The sequence below is a fragment of the Phyllobates terribilis genome, unplaced genomic scaffold (assembly GCF_046119375.1).
Source record: "Phyllobates terribilis strain yellow unplaced genomic scaffold, ASM4611937v1 Scaffold_7__3_contigs__length_470593459, whole genome shotgun sequence".
Classification (NCBI taxonomy): Eukaryota; Metazoa; Chordata; class Amphibia; order Anura; family Dendrobatidae; genus Phyllobates; species Phyllobates terribilis.
The window spans coordinates 396,795,944-396,811,245 of NW_027362767.1; the positions used below are offsets into that span (position 1 = coordinate 396,795,944).

At 45.5% G+C, this 15,302-nt stretch overlaps 1 protein-coding gene across 1 annotated transcript in view; it reads right to left on the reverse strand.

The window, feature by feature from the left end:
- Nucleotides 1-15,302, reverse strand: part of LOC141154994 (cytochrome P450 2H1-like) — a 45,407-nt gene that overhangs the window by 6,569 nt on the left and 23,536 nt on the right. The window contains exons 3-6 of the mRNA XM_073641583.1: nucleotides 9,460-9,609; nucleotides 9,216-9,376; nucleotides 7,710-7,886; nucleotides 7,155-7,296 (exon numbers count right to left, since the gene is read on the reverse strand). Coding sequence (XP_073497684.1) covers nucleotides 7,155-7,296; nucleotides 7,710-7,886; nucleotides 9,216-9,376; nucleotides 9,460-9,609 — 630 coding nt within the window. The remainder of the gene's footprint in view (nucleotides 1-7,154; nucleotides 7,297-7,709; nucleotides 7,887-9,215; nucleotides 9,377-9,459; nucleotides 9,610-15,302) is intronic.

Sequence of the window (15,302 nt, forward strand, 5' to 3'; positions counted from 1 at the left end):
TGCCCCTTGGAAAAGTGGTGGAGGTCACGGTAGCTTAATAAGACGGTTTTAATGCCCCTCGGAAAAGACGTGGAGGTCCCAGTAGCTTAACAAGACGGTTTTAATGCCCCTCGGAAAAGTGGTGGAGGTCGCAGTAGCTTAACAAGACGGTTTTAATGCCCCTTGGAAAAGGGGTGGAGGTGGCAGTAGCTTAACAAGACGGTTTGAATGCCCCTTGGAAAAGTTGTGGAGGTCGCAGTAGCTTAACAAGACGGTTTGAATGCCCCTTGGAAGAGACGTGGAGGTCCCAGTAGCTTAACAAGACGGTTTTAATGCCCTTCGAAAGAGACGTGGATGTCACAGTAGCTTAACTAGACGGTTTTAATGCCCCTCAGAAAAGTGGTGGAGGTCGCGGTAGCTTAACAAGACGGTTTTAATGCCCCTTGGAAGAGACGTGGAGGTCCCAGTAGCTTAACAAGACGGTTTTAATGCCCCTTGGAAAAGTGGTGGAGGTCACAATAGCTTAAAAAAACGGTCTTAATGCCCCTCGGAAGAGAGGTGGAGGTCCCAGTAGCTTAACAAGACGGTTTTAATGCCTCTCGGAAAAGTGGTGGAGGTGGCAGTAGCTTAACAAGACGGTTTTAATGCCCCTCGGAAAAGTGGTGGAGGTTGCGGTAGCTTAACAAGATGGTTTTAATGCCCCTTGGAAGAGACGTGGAGGTCCCAGTAGCTTAACAAGATGGTTTTAATGCCCCTTGGAAAAGTGGTGGAGGTCACAGTAGCTTAACAAGACTTTTTTAATGCCCCTTGGAAGAGAGGTGGAGGTCCCAGTAGCTTAATAAGACGGTTTGAATGCCCCTTGGAAAAGTGGTGGAGGTCGCAGTAGCTTAACAAGATGGTTTGAATGCCCCTTGGAAGAGACATGGAGGTCCCAGTAGCTTAACAAGACAGTGTTAATGCCCCTCGAAACAGACGTGGAGGTCACAGTAGCTTAACAAGACAGTTTTAATGCCCCTTGGAAAAGTGTTGGAGGTCGCAGTAGCTTAGTGAGACGGTTTGAATGCCCCTTGGAAGAGACATGGAGGTCCAAGTAGCTTAACAAGATGGTTTTAATGCCCCTCGGAAGAGAGGTGGAGGTCCCAGTAGCTTAACAAAATGGTTTTAATGCCCCTCGGAACAGTGGTGGAGGTGGCAGTAGCTTAACAAGATGGTTTTAATGCCCCTCGGAAAAGTGGTGGAGCTCGTGGTAGCTTAACAAGACGGTTTTAATGCCCTTGGAAGAGACGTGGAGGTCCCAGTAGCTTAGCAAGACGGTTTTAATGCCCATTGAAAAAGTGGTGGAGGTCACAGTAGCTTAACAAGACGGTTTTAATGCCCCTCGGAAAAGTGGTGGAGGTCGCAGTAGCTTAACAAGATGGTTTTAATGCCCCTCGGAAAAGTGTTGGACGTCGCAGTAGCTTAACAAGACGGTTTGAATGCCTCTTGGAAAAGTGGTGGAGGTCGCAATAGCTTAACAAGATGGCTTGAATGCCCCTTGGAAGAGACATGGAGGTCCCAGTAGCTTAACAAGACAGTGTCAATGCCCCTTGAAACAGACGTGGAGGTCACAGTAGCTTAACAAAATGGTTTTAATGCCCCTTGGAAAAGTGTTAGAGGTCACAGTAGCTTAACGAGACGGTTTGAATGCCCCTTGGAATAGATATGGAGGTCCCAGTAGCTTAACAAGACGGTTTTAATGCGCCTTGGAAGAGACGTGGAGGTCCCGGTACCTTAACAAGACAGTTTGAATGCCCCTTGGAAGAGACGTGGAGGTCACAGTAGCTTAACTAGACGGTTTTAATGCCCCTTGGAAAAGTGGTGGAGGTCGCAGTAGCTTAACAAGACGGTTTTAATGCCCCTTGGAAAAGTGGTGGAGGTCACAGTGGCTTAACAAGACTGTTTTAATGCCCCTCGGAAAAGTGGTGGAGGTCGCAGTAGCTTAACAAGATGGTTTGAATGCCCCTTGGAAAAGTGGTGGAGGTCGCAGTATCTTAAGAATACGGTTTGAATGCCCCTTGGAAAAGTGGTGGAGGTCGCAGTAGCTTAGCAAGACGGTTTGAATGCCCCTTGGTAGAGACGTGGAGGTCCCAGTAGCTTAACAAGACGATTTTAATGCCCCTCGATAAAGTGTTGGAGATCGCAGTATCTTAACAAGACGGCTTTAATGCCCCTTACAAGAGCCATACACTACAGCATCTTAAAAATATTATTCCGATTATTGGGGAGTGGGTCTCCCACAGTCTTTGCTTATGCCTTCCAAGCAAAAGCTGACAAAAATAAGGATGGAGGAACTTTCAATAATAGCAACACGGACCACGGTCACCCTTTTGGTATAGTGGTGGTGGAGGCTGAGGATAAGGAGAAGAACATGAAACAGCCGAAATGAGGAAGCGTATACCCATGTGTGGGTGTGAAGCAATACATGTGAATACACCTCCCGAAATAACACAGTGGATTTGACTTTATGTTACTCTGCTGTCATTTGGTGGTGATGAGAAGTCTGGCCCAATCCAGCCCTTGTTCATTTTGATAAGGGTCAGCTTGTCAGCATTGTCAGTTGACAGGCGAGTGCGCTTATCAGTTATAATCCCCCCAGCGTCACTAAAAACACGCTCCGATAACACGGTAGCGGCAGGGCAGGATAGGACCTCCAAGGCGTACAGAGCGAGTTCATTCCAAGTGTCCAGCTGGGATACCCAAAAATTAAAAGGCACAGAGGAATCACGGAGGACCCAGGTACGGTCGGCAAGGTACTCCCTCACCATCTTTTGAAACTTTCCACTCCTTGTGAGAGTACCCCGCGCCTCAGGGTCTGTCCGAAGGGAGGGTCTGAGAAAACTGTCCCAGAACGTTGACAGTGTTCCCCTGCCTCTGCTGGATTGGAGTTGCGTCTCTCTCGCATGTACGCCTTGGTTGGGCAACGAACTGTGACCTCTGCCGCTAGCGTGTTCAGATGGGAATTTTTTTAACAGTTTTGCAGCAAGGGCCTTTTGGTACTGCCCCATTTTTGTAGCCCTCTCCACCTCAGGAATAAGAGAGTGAAAGTTCTCCTTGTAGCGGGGGTCTAAAAGTGTCACCAACCAGTAATGACTGCCAACCAACATTTTGACAACGCGAGGGTCACGGTTAAGGCAGCGTAACATAAAGTCAGCCATGCGTGCCAGACTGGTAACGGGCAAGACTTCCGTGTCCTTACCAAGATGATGACTGACCATGCTCTCCTCCTCCCCCCTGTCCTCAGGCCACCCACGCTGAACCGACGGTATGACAGTTGTACAAGTACTACCGTCTACAGCGCATGATACAAGCTCCTGTTCTTCCTCCTCCTCCTCTCCCTCATTGTCCCCCAATGCACGTTGGGATGAGATGAATCTTGGCTGTGTGTAATCGACCGCTATGGCTTCTTGATCCATCTCATCATACTCTGGCTGCAATGCCTCCTCTTTATTTCTCTGCAGAGAGCTTTGCAAAAGACAGAGTAGTGGAATGCTGACGCTAATGATGGCTCCTGACGTCTTATGTGTGGAGTCTGACCTGAATATCGACGACCTTGTTGCAGCTGGTACTCCACAACTGCTCTCTTCTGCTCACAAACCCTTTGCAACAAGTGGAGGGTAGAGTTCAAACATGTGGGGACATCACATACCAGTCGTTGTGACGGAAGCTGCAAACGCTTCTGCAACACAGCAAGGGCGGCGGAAGCTGTAGCCGACTTGCGAAAATGAGCTGACAGGTGGCGTACTTTGATGAGCAGATCTGGCAACTCGGGTATGATTTAAGAAACTGCTGAACCACGAGGTTAAGCACATGAGCCAGGCATGGTACGTGTGTGATCTCGCCTCGCCTCAGAGCCGCCACCAGGTTACGGCCATTGTCACACACGACCATGCCTTGATGTAGGTTCAGCAGCGTCAGCCACAGATCTGCCTGCTCTTTCACAGCTGTCCACAAGTCACAAGCAGTGTGAGGTTTCTAACCTAGGCTTATGATTTTTAGCACACCCTGTTGCCGCTTGGTGGAGGCAGTACTGCAGTGCTTCCAGCTTGTAACTGATGTGGTGATATCTGAGATGGAGGCTGAACATGAGTAGGAGGAGGAGGATCATGCACAGGAGCTGTACACTGTGGGGGCAACTCTGACTGAGATAGGGCGCGCAATCCTCGTGTGGGGAGGATGTGTTCCGTCCCAAGGTCCGACTGGGTCCCGGCTTCCACTATGTTTACCCAGTGTGCCGTCAGGGAGATGTACCATCCCTGGCCACAAGCACTTGTCCACGTGTCCACTGTCAGGTGGACTCTCCCAGTAACTGTGTTGTTGAGGGCACGGCAGATGTTTTGGGACACGTGCTTGTGTAGTGCGGGGATGGCACACTGGGCAAAATAGTGTCGGCTGGGGACCGAGCACCGAGGGACGGCCACCGCCATAAGGTTGCGGAAGGATTCCGTCTCCACCAGCCTAAAAGGCAGCATTTCCAACGCAAGCAGTCATGAAATGTGCGAATTTAGGACTGTGGCCTGTGGGGCGTTAGCTCCAAATTTCCGCTTTCGTTCAAAGGTCAGGGATATGGACAATTGAATGCTGGGGTGGGACGTGGACGTAGACGTTGATGCTGTTTCTTGAGAAACTGCCATAACGAGTGAAGACTGAGAGGAGGGGGCATCTTTGCATGCAGTATGGATAGGGGATTGCCTTGCACACACAACAGGGGGTTCTATTGCACGCACAACAGTGGAAGAAGCAGTGGTGACACCCGCTGACACTGGTCGTGGACCCTGGGGGTCGCCCCACAAAGTCTGGTGCTTTGCTGCCATGTGCCTGATCAAGCTGGTGGTGGTCAGGCTGGTAGTTTTGTCACCCCTGCTGATGCTGGCATGGCAGGTGGTACAAATGGCCTTTTTGGGGTTATCAGCAGAGTCTTTAAAAAAATTCCAGACTCTGGAAGACCTACAGGTTGTACTGGCAACGTCCCTCGTGTTGGTGTTATGGGGAACTGTTGACTGCCTTCTGTGTGTGGCCACCACACTGCTTCTTCCTGCCTGTTGGGGTACTCTGCCTCCCTCACCCTGTGTGCTGCTGGCCTCACTCTGCGTGTCCTCCTGCCACGTTGGGTCAGTTACTAGATCATCCACCACCTCCTCCTCTTCCACTTGCGCACTACGATCCTCCTCCTCACTTCCTGGCAATTGTGTCTCGTCATCATCCACCTCTTGTGACAAACTGCCAGTGTCGACTTCCTGTGGCCGTGGCTGTTCAAATATTTGGACATCGCTACATGGAATCTCCTTTTCCACCACTTCAAGCGGAGCAGGCAAGTGGCACAAATCTGGAAATGGACCAGTGAACAGCTCTTCAGAGTGTCCAAGTGTGGGATCAGTTGCTGTCTGACGACACTCGGCATGGTGGAAGGAAGGAGCATCAGGGTGAGGAGGAGTATGCGGCCGAGACTCACGGCTACTAAGAGTTGACCGTGTGGAAGACAGACCGGAGGTGGTGGTACCCAGGTAACTGGAAGTATTATCTGCTATCCAATTAATAACCTGTTCACACTGATCAGTTATCAATACTGGTTTTATTCTGTGCTGCCCTAGTAATTCGGTCAAGAAGTGGGAGCGAGAAGATGTGGCTGTTGGTTGTGGCACATTTTCACCTTGGCCACAGCCCCGTCCTCTGCACGCACCATGACCAGAACGTCCAGTTCCACGTCCCTTGCCACGTGCCTTGCCCATTGTAAAGGAAGTAAAATAACTTACACTCGCACTATCAATGGAAAAAGGGTAATAAAATGTAGATTAGAACCGTGGAAGAGGAAAACCACAGTTCTATTTCTCTGGCCTACACCCGACTCTTTTAAACAATCTGAAAAATCAGGGAGACGCTATTAGTTATTTTTTTACGGCAAAAAAGCCAAAAGCAGGTTAATAGAGATTTTTTTACCGTGGAACAGCAAAACCACAGTTATAATTTACTGGTGTATACCAGACATTTTTAAATATATATATTTGCGGCTGAACAGTGAGCGACTCACTCAAACTGTTTTTTTTTAGATACAAATGGCCCAAAAGTAGATAATACAGAGGTTTGAACCGTGGAACTGCAAAACCACACTTCTGTTTCTCTGGCCTACTCCAGACTATATTCAACAGATATATTTGTGTCTGAAAAATCAGGGAGACACTATTAGTTTTTTTTTATGGCAAAAAATGACAAAAACAGGATAATGGAGATTTTTTACCGTGGAACAGCAAAACCACAGTTATAATTTACTGGTGTATAGCAGACTTTTTTAAATATATATATTTGTGGCTGAACTGTGAGTGACACACTCAAACTGTTTTTTTTTAGATACAAATGGCCAAAAGTGGATAATACAGAGGTTTGAACAGTGGAACTGCAAAACCACACTTCTGTTTCTCTAGCCTACACCAGACTATTTTCAGCAGATATATTTGTGTCTGAAAAATCAGAGACACACTTTTTTTTTTTTGGGGGGGGGGAGACACCAAAAGATTAATAGGATGTGTATTTGTACAGTGTGAAGGAGGAAAAAAAAAAAGAGGATTTAGATGAAAAAAAAAGGATTTTTCCTGGCCCCCGAGACCTGGAGCTAAGTCCATCAATTTCAGCAACAGGAGCAGACAGGACTGTAATGCAGCATTTGCTGGTATTACCACTGCGTCTCCTATATAGCGTGCCTGCCTGATATCTGGGATGGATATAAGTCCTGAGAAGGACTTTTTGTTTGATCTGGCAGCCTTTACAGACCCTACACTAACTATTTCGCAGTATATATCTCTCCCTAAATCAGCAGTGCTTTCCCTACACTGGCTGATCCCAGTCGTCTGTGTCCAAGATGGCGGCGACCGGTTTTACATACTCGAGGTGACGCTGTGCGGCCAGCCAATCACTGTAATGCCAACAACCAACATGGCTGCGGCATTATAGTGACAGGCTGGCATTCCCTGCATGTTCATTGGCTCTGTAAAGAGCGCCATACATGCAGGGCGGAGACCCGAGCTCCCGCCCGATTAACCCGGAAATGCTCGATGCTCGCCAAACATCCCGAGTAGCGTGATGCTCGGGCGAGTACCGAGCAGTGTCAAGCATGTTCGCTTAGCACTAGTTGAGACACATCTTACCTTGTACCTCTGGGTGTTTAAGAAGTATTAGGAAACTGTATCTCAATGTCATAGTTGTAGACTCAGTCCCAGCAAAAAACAAATCAATTACAGTCCCGACTAAGTTATCTTCACAGAATTCAGTTTCTGGATTATTTTTCTCCTGTAAAAACAATTTGAACAGAAATCATTATGTGACATATTTTAGATAGTTTATTCAAATCCAATGTGATTAGATAATATAAATTGGTTGAGATTATTTATGGTCTTGGCTATCCAACATATGACTACTTCTAATCAAAATGAATATCAGGTTCTTGCTGCACAACTTTCCAAACCATCTCTCATTCATAAGTAGTTTGACAAGTCATCTTGTGTTAAGCAGATCCATAACTTAGTTTTCCATCAACCAGGAAGAAGATTCCCAGTAGAGAAGACTTTAGATGGCTTAAGTACCTTATACCTAAGCCATCTAAACCTTATGCTCTGGCCAAGTGGATTGACTTCACCTAGTACCAAGGGCACATTCTTCCTGTTGTAGACCTCTGTAGAAATAGTCAACATGTTCTGACCTACCTCTTCTATTTTCCGGAAGAATAAGTCAATGAGATCCCGTGGGCAATTCTCATCAAATGTGTCTTTGTGTGCTTCTACCATGTCCTTGACAAACTTTTTCAACTTGATATTATTTGATAAGATCTTCTGGTGTGGCCCAGGAAGACATTTCATCAATCGTGGAAACATTCCAAGAAGCTGTAGAATAATATATCAATCATCTCCTGTTATGGTTTATAAAATGAAAAAGGAACATCTTCAACTTTTTAAAAACATATATCTTTAAATAATCCCTTTTTAGAATAAATGTGATTTTAGTCTGCCAAGATATTTCTACAGAAAGATTGGACAAACAATATGAATATTGGTTCTAGACCCAAATTATGCATTGTGGCTGTTCTCTATGAATCTAGCTCTGCCCATTTAGCATCTGGTTTTGCTTACTTTACACTATTTAGCTTGTATTTTTCCCAGAATAACAAAGGATAACAAAAATCATCATCCCCTTACTAACCAATACAGCCATGATTGGTCTAGAACCATCAATAAAGAAATTGTCCACATTAAATAAGTTGTCCATTGAATAGGAGGCGGATGTATAGTACCCTGCGGCGGCCACTACAGTTAGACGGCCAAGCATCGCAAGTATGTACTTCCGGCCGGCAGCTGCTGCCGGCACCAGTAACAGCTGATCGGCGGGGGTGTCGGGTGATCAGACATTGATGCCCTATCCTACGGATGGGACATCAATGCAAAAAGTGTGGACAACTTCTTTAATCTTTTTTATTTTCTTAACAGGTCCATCACTTAAACTTTCACAAGTTCTGTAAATGGCCAATAATTTATGGCATCCTTATGGAGACTTTCATGAGGACACTAAATTTTCAAGAACCCATGGACCCCTTGTGGTAAAAGGCCCTTAAGTACTGTCCAAATGCCTAATAACCAACCTAGTATTGCCAGCTTCTCTAAAAAAAGCAGATCGAGAATAACTTTAATCTCATGGAGCCCGATTTAATATTGCAATGGCACCTTTTTTGTCTAGTTTTTGTTGTTTATAGCCTATTTTTGATTTGCACCAACATTTTTTGATTTCCTCTTCACTAAAAATGTATTTTATATGTACCGGTATTTACCTGCTTTTTTATGTTTCTGCCATTAAGGTTATGGTTTTCATTTTCCAAATGTTTCCAAATAATTCATCAACTATGACTTTTTAACAATTTTTGAGCAAATGTAACCCAGTCGCCATGGAGTGATTTTACGTACGTCTGAAAGTTTTGTACACATTTTGCAACATCTAAGCTCTAAAAAGTCACATAAAGGATGAAAGACAAAAATAAACACCATTTTTGATTTTGCGCAAAAATTTTTAAATTAAAAATAAACAGTAAATAATGAATTGAGCCCTCAGTCTGCTGTAACCCAACAAGAGTCACTAATTCTATTGCTCTTTTTGTGGCAGTAAAGACATATTGCAATATTACCCATGAAGGTGGGAGGTTGTGAATCATAAAAAATATGTACCTGGCCAGCGAAAGAATTCAGTCGTTTGAAGATTTCTCTGTTATAAGATAAAAGCTTCAGAAATTTCTTGTCCTCATAGTCATATCGCTCACCAAACACAATAGAACATATAACATTAGAAACAGCAAGTCCAAGAATGTAAGTTGGGTTGAATGACGTATCTGCAATTAAAGTAATTAATAAAAGCATACAGGGTATCAATATTTTGATTGTGACTGTAAAAACATGTTTATTTTTTACCTACCATTGTTTTGCATAATTCTTTCTCTAAGACACTGGGCCTCCTCTTGGATCCTCATTTCAACACTTCTCTTGCCCATTCCTAAATTTCTCAAGGTCATCAGGGAGAATCGTCTCATCGCTTTCCACCTCTCTCCATTGCTCATAACAATCCCTAGAACATGGCAGAGAAAGATCAAGACCCAGAACTCACAGAATCACCACTAGTTTTAGACTAGCTCCTTATTAGCTTCAAGTTTTGGATACAAATATTTCATTTTGTCGAAAAATAACAAATTTGTCCAAGTTGCCTGCCAAAATATTACGGGAACATGTTGAGTTGCCAGGCTGCGACATAACGTTATGCTACAAGGTGCAGTAACAGGATGTCCCTTCCTGGGAAGTACCCATTTGGTCAGCCCCATAGTTCTTTTGTTGATCAGCCAATAATCATTTGCTGGAGAATTTTATCAGCAGTGATCACTATTGATTGACAATGACCACTTTATTAGACAAGAGACAAAGGACCACTCCTTATGAGCATGTTTCTGATTCTTACATGTGTGTATTAGCAAATAAATACAGGCATTTTCCATGCATATGGAAAACATATCTCCCCTCCAGTATTCTGCCAGTGACTTTGTCACATATCCACCCCCCTTCTGCCCAAAGCCGGGAATTTTGGCACCTTTAGTTGTTAAACATGGAAATCTGGACAGGGCATCTGCATTATCATGTATTTTTCCAGGGTTGTGCTCTACAGAAAAACTAAAGTTCTGGAGTAGTAGAAACCACCTAGTCACCCGTGCATTCTTCCCCATCTTTTCCCTCATCCATCTCAGGGGAGCATGACCTGACACTAGTCTGAACTTCCAGCCTAATAAGTAATATCTCAGGGTGTCAATTGCCCACTTGATGGCCAGGCACTCTTTTTCCACAATAGCATAGTTCTTTTCGCAGGCCGAGAGTTTTCTGCTTAGATAAAGAATGAGATGTTCCTCCCCATTTACTTCTTGGAATAAGACGGCTTCTGTGACGATCTCTGAGGCGTCCATCTGGACCTCAAACTCTTTATTGAGGTCAGGCGCTATCAAGACCATCTGATTATGTGTGACGCTCGCAAGCCCTACCCTGGGAGATGGGGACTCGGAGCCGGGTCCTGTTGTTGTAGATGGGGTGCAGCCATGGCCCGGACCCGCTCCGTGCCCAGGGCCGTCGCACTAATAAAAAAGGATGGTATGGGCTTATCCGGTTTGAGTGGCTGATCTCGACTACACCACCTGTGGCACCTGGTGAAGGCCACCAGCGCTGCTGCAGTCCGCCGAGGCATGGTGTTATGGCAGCCGTTGTTGTTACTACTCCCCACAGGCGGAGCCGGGCCTCGGGGCAGAAGGACAGGATGACGGGGGTAGTAGTCTAGGAGGTCTGGTGCAGCGTAGCGCGGTGCAATGCAGAATAAAGAGTCCGGAGGCCATAGGGGTTAACTTTCAAGGTTTTTACTTACGGTGGAGATGGCATTAGGAAGGCATCTCCCTGCTCCTCGCGGAGTGCTGCGGTCACCAGCGACGGGGGAGGGGTCCGACAACCTCCGAGTAAGTCCAGTATTCAATCAGGACCCCACACCAGAGTGTTCCTAGACTTCAGACAGGGTCCTTTCCTGTCTGTGTGTGTGTAGATAGGCCAGGTCTCCCTCTGAACTTCTCTCAGAAAAAGGGTACGGGTGGCAGCTCCGCTCCTTCCGATACCCGGTGGGATCCTCAAGGCCTACCGGGCTTTCCCGACCAGGACCTGGAGTAGCAAGGTGAGTAACTGTCCTGGAGCACATTTCTTGGAGCCTAAGGTATGTTTGCCGGTTTTATTTTTTGGTGAACACCGAGAATTTTTTTTCATTTAAAAATGCTTGCTTATTGTATTTTCGTTTGAGACCCAAGTCCTCTGGGGATGAATCCCAGCGCATAGGGTTCATAATGTCACTTTTGCGCAAAGAGCCTCAGGAGTGGGCCTTTTCTTTGCAACCTAGTGATACATGCTTCAGATCAGTGGATAGTTTTTTCTCTGCTTTGGGACTATTATATGATGATCCTGACCGTGTCGCATCAGCTGAGACTGAGTTGAGACATTTGAAACAGGGATCAGGTAATGTGGAAAAATATTGTACTCATTTCCGTCGTTGGTCTACTCAAACAGGGTGGAACGATTCTGCTCAGAAAAGTCTATTTCTTGCTGGGCTCAATGAAAGGGTTAAAGACCTGCTAATTGCTTATCCTACACCTGAAGATTTGCAACAGGCTATGCAATTAGCTATACGGGTGGATAGGAGACTGCGTGCAAGGGTTAATGAGAGCAAATCCTCTGCTATGTCAGTTTCTGGTTATGAGGATGTGTGTACTAACAGTGGTGAACCGATGGAGATTGGATCGGTGGCACCTCGCTCTCAAGAAAAAGACCGTAGATTTTCTGAAGGCTTGTGTTTCTATTGTGGAAAATCTGGTCATTTGATTAAAGGCTGTGAGCTTCGTATGAAGAAAGAAAAAAAAATGGTCAGTCATGCCCGTATTGCCTGTTTAAATTCCAAGGGTGTATTTTTAGCTGCTTCCACGATTGCTCAGGAAAAATTAATGGAATTTCGGGTGTTTGTTGATTGTGGGTCTACTCTGAATGTAATTGATGGGGGATTCTTGGAAAGACTCAATTTAAAACCCGAACCTTTATCATCCCCCATTGCTGTGGTTTCTGTGGATGGTTCCCCTTTGAAGAATATTACTCTCACTATTAATGGTGTTCACCATGAGAAATTGGATTTGGTAGTTTTGAATAACTTGCCTTCTCCAGTAATATTGGGATTGCCCTGGTTAAAATTTCACAATCCTGTACTGGATTGGTCTACCAGTGAAATTAAATCCTGGAGCCATAAATGTTATGACAAGTGTTGTAACGGGCGTATTGCAGCTTTGGATAGGGGAGAATTGCCTGTTCCTATTCAGGATTTTTGGAGAGTTTTTTCTGAGAAGGAATCGCAGGTTTTGCCTCCCCATAGAGACTATGATTGTTCTATTGAATTTGTCCCTGGAGCGACTCTTCCTAAAAGTCGTTTATTTAACCTTACTATTCCTGAGAGGAAGGCTTTGGAGGAATACATACAGACAAGTTTGGCCGCCGGTCACATTAGGCCCTCTAAGTCTCCTGTGGCGGTTGGATTTTTCTTTGTGGAAAAAAAGGACGGCGGTTTACGTCCTTGTCTGGATTTTCGTGAGATTAACAAAATTACTGTACGCAATCCTTACCCACTGCCATTGATTCCTGATCTGTTTAACCAGTTAATGGGGGCCAAGTGGTTCTCTAAAATTGACCTTAAGGGGGCATACAATCTGTTGCGCATGAAGGAGGGTGACGAATGGAAGACTGCTTTTAACACTCCTGTGGGTCATTTTGAGAATCTGGTTATGCCTTTTGGTCTTACTAATGCTCCTGCATTTTTCCAGAATCTTATTAATGACATCCTTAGACCTTTGATCGGCAAAAATGTGGTTGTGTATTTGGATGACATTTTGATTTATTCGCCGGATCTGGAGTCTCATTGGCGGAGCGTACGTGAGGTTTTACAGTTATTAATGGACAATTCGCTTTTTGCTAAGCTGGAGAAATGTGAGTTCGCTGTACAGAGAATTAGTTTTTTGGGTTACATTATCTCCAGCGAAGGTTTTGAGATGGACCCGGTTAAAGTTCAAGCTGTACAGGAATGGCCTAGGCCTATTGGTTTGAAATCGATACAGAGGTTTTTAGGTTTCGCCAATTATTACAGAAAATTCATAAAAAATGTTTCTAGTATTGTCAAACCTCTGACCGATCTCACCAGGAAAGGTGCTGATGCGGTTCAGTGGTCTTCTGAGGCCATTGAAGCTTTTGTGTATCTCAAGGAGAGGTTCACCTCTGCTCCCATCCTTATGCAGCCTGATGTGACTAAGCCGTTTTTGGTTGAGGTTGATGCTTCCTCTATGGGGGTTGGCGCAGTATTGTCTCAGGATAACGGGGATGGATTACATCCCTGTGCCTTTTTTTCAAAAAATTTTTCGGAGACTGAACTGAATTACGATATTGGTAATCGGGAATTATTGGCTATTAAACTCGCATTTGAACACTGGCGCCACTTCTTGGAAGGTGCGGAATTTCCCGTTCAGGTTCTTACGGATCATAAAAATCTGATCTATCTTGATGCTGCCAAGCGCCTGAATGCCCGTCAGGCTAGGTGGGCACTGTTTTTCTCGCGGTTTCATTTCTCCGTTACTTACATCCCTGGTACTAAGAATGTTAAGGCGGATGCCTTGTCTCGCAGTTTTTCTCCCATAGTCGGTGCTGAGAAAGAGGAGAACATTTTACAAGAAGGTGTTGTGATAGCTGCTTTGGACTCCGTTTTGGAAGATGAGATTCTTAAAGCACAGGAGAATGCCCCATCTAACACTCCTCATGGGAGGTTGTTTGTGCCTGGGACCTTTAGGAGAGATTTGTTTGCTGAGTGTCACGAATCTCGGTTGGCAGGTCATCCCGGAATCTCTGAGACCAAGAGACTGGTGGGTCGCAGTTTTTGGTGGCCTGGATGGCAGAAGGAAGTCATTAAGTGGGTGCGTCAATGTACTATATGTGCTAGATCTAAGTCCTCACATACTCCTGCTGCGGGGTTGCTTTGTCCTTTGGAGGTTCCCAGTGCTCCTTGGACACATTTGGCTATGGACTTTATAACTGACCTTCCCCCCTCTGAGGGTTTTACTGTCATCTGGGTGGTCGTGGACCGTTTTAGCAAGATGTGTCACTTGGTTCCCTTCGTCAAACTGCCCTGCGCTAAAACTCTCGCTAAGGCCTTTGTCAAGGAAATTGTCAGACTTCATGGCGTTCCTACTGACATTGTTTCTGATAGGGGTCCTCAGTTCGTGGCTCGTTTTTGGCGTGCCTTTTGTGACAGGTTGGGAGTTCATTTGTCGTTCTCGTCCGGATATCATCCTGAATCTAATGGCCAGACAGAAAGGAAAAACCAGGATGTTGAGCAGTTCTTGCGTTGTTTTGTGGCAGACAATCAAGAGGGGTGGTCTGAGTTTCTGCCACTTGCTGAATTTGCTCTGAACAAACATACATCTTCTTCTGCTGGTTGTTCGCCTTTTTTTTGTTGTTCTGGGAGACATCCGTCGTTTGGGTCGTTCTCCAAGTTGGGATCTGCCGTGCCTGAGGAGGAGAATTTTTACGGTGATTTGGAGAGAGTTTGGACGGAAGTGCGTGGTAATCTTCAGGAGGCCAACAGAAAATCTAAAGATTACTTTGATAGGAAACGACAGGAGGTTTTGTTCGCTGTTGGTGACATGGTTTGGTTGTCCTCTAGGAATCTGCGGTTGAGGATTCCTTCTAAGAAATTGGGTCCCAAGTTTGTAGGGCCCTTTAAGGTGCTTCAGGTTGTCAACCAATCTGCTGTTAGGTTGGAGGTTCCTACCTCCTGGAGAATTAATCCGGTATTTCATGTCTCTCTGTTAAAAAAAGCTGTTGTGTCGGATGGTGACGCCTCTGCCTCTGTTCCTCCGGTGGTGGAGGACGGGGAATATGAAATTTCTCGCATCCTTAACTCTAGACGGTATAGAGGTAGTTTGCAGTATCTTGTGGCCTGGAAAGGTTTCGGACCCGAGGATAACTCTTGGGTGAGGTCAGATGATGTTTCCGCGTCCAGACTTATCAGAGCGTTTCACAGGAGATTTCCTGATAAGCCTGGTCCTAGTGGATCCGGAGGATCCTCTTAGAAGGGGGGGTACTGTTAGAACCTTGCTCTTAGGTTTTTTCCTTTGCTGGTCACATGACCTTGTTGGCCTATTTAATCCTGCTCCGCCCTTC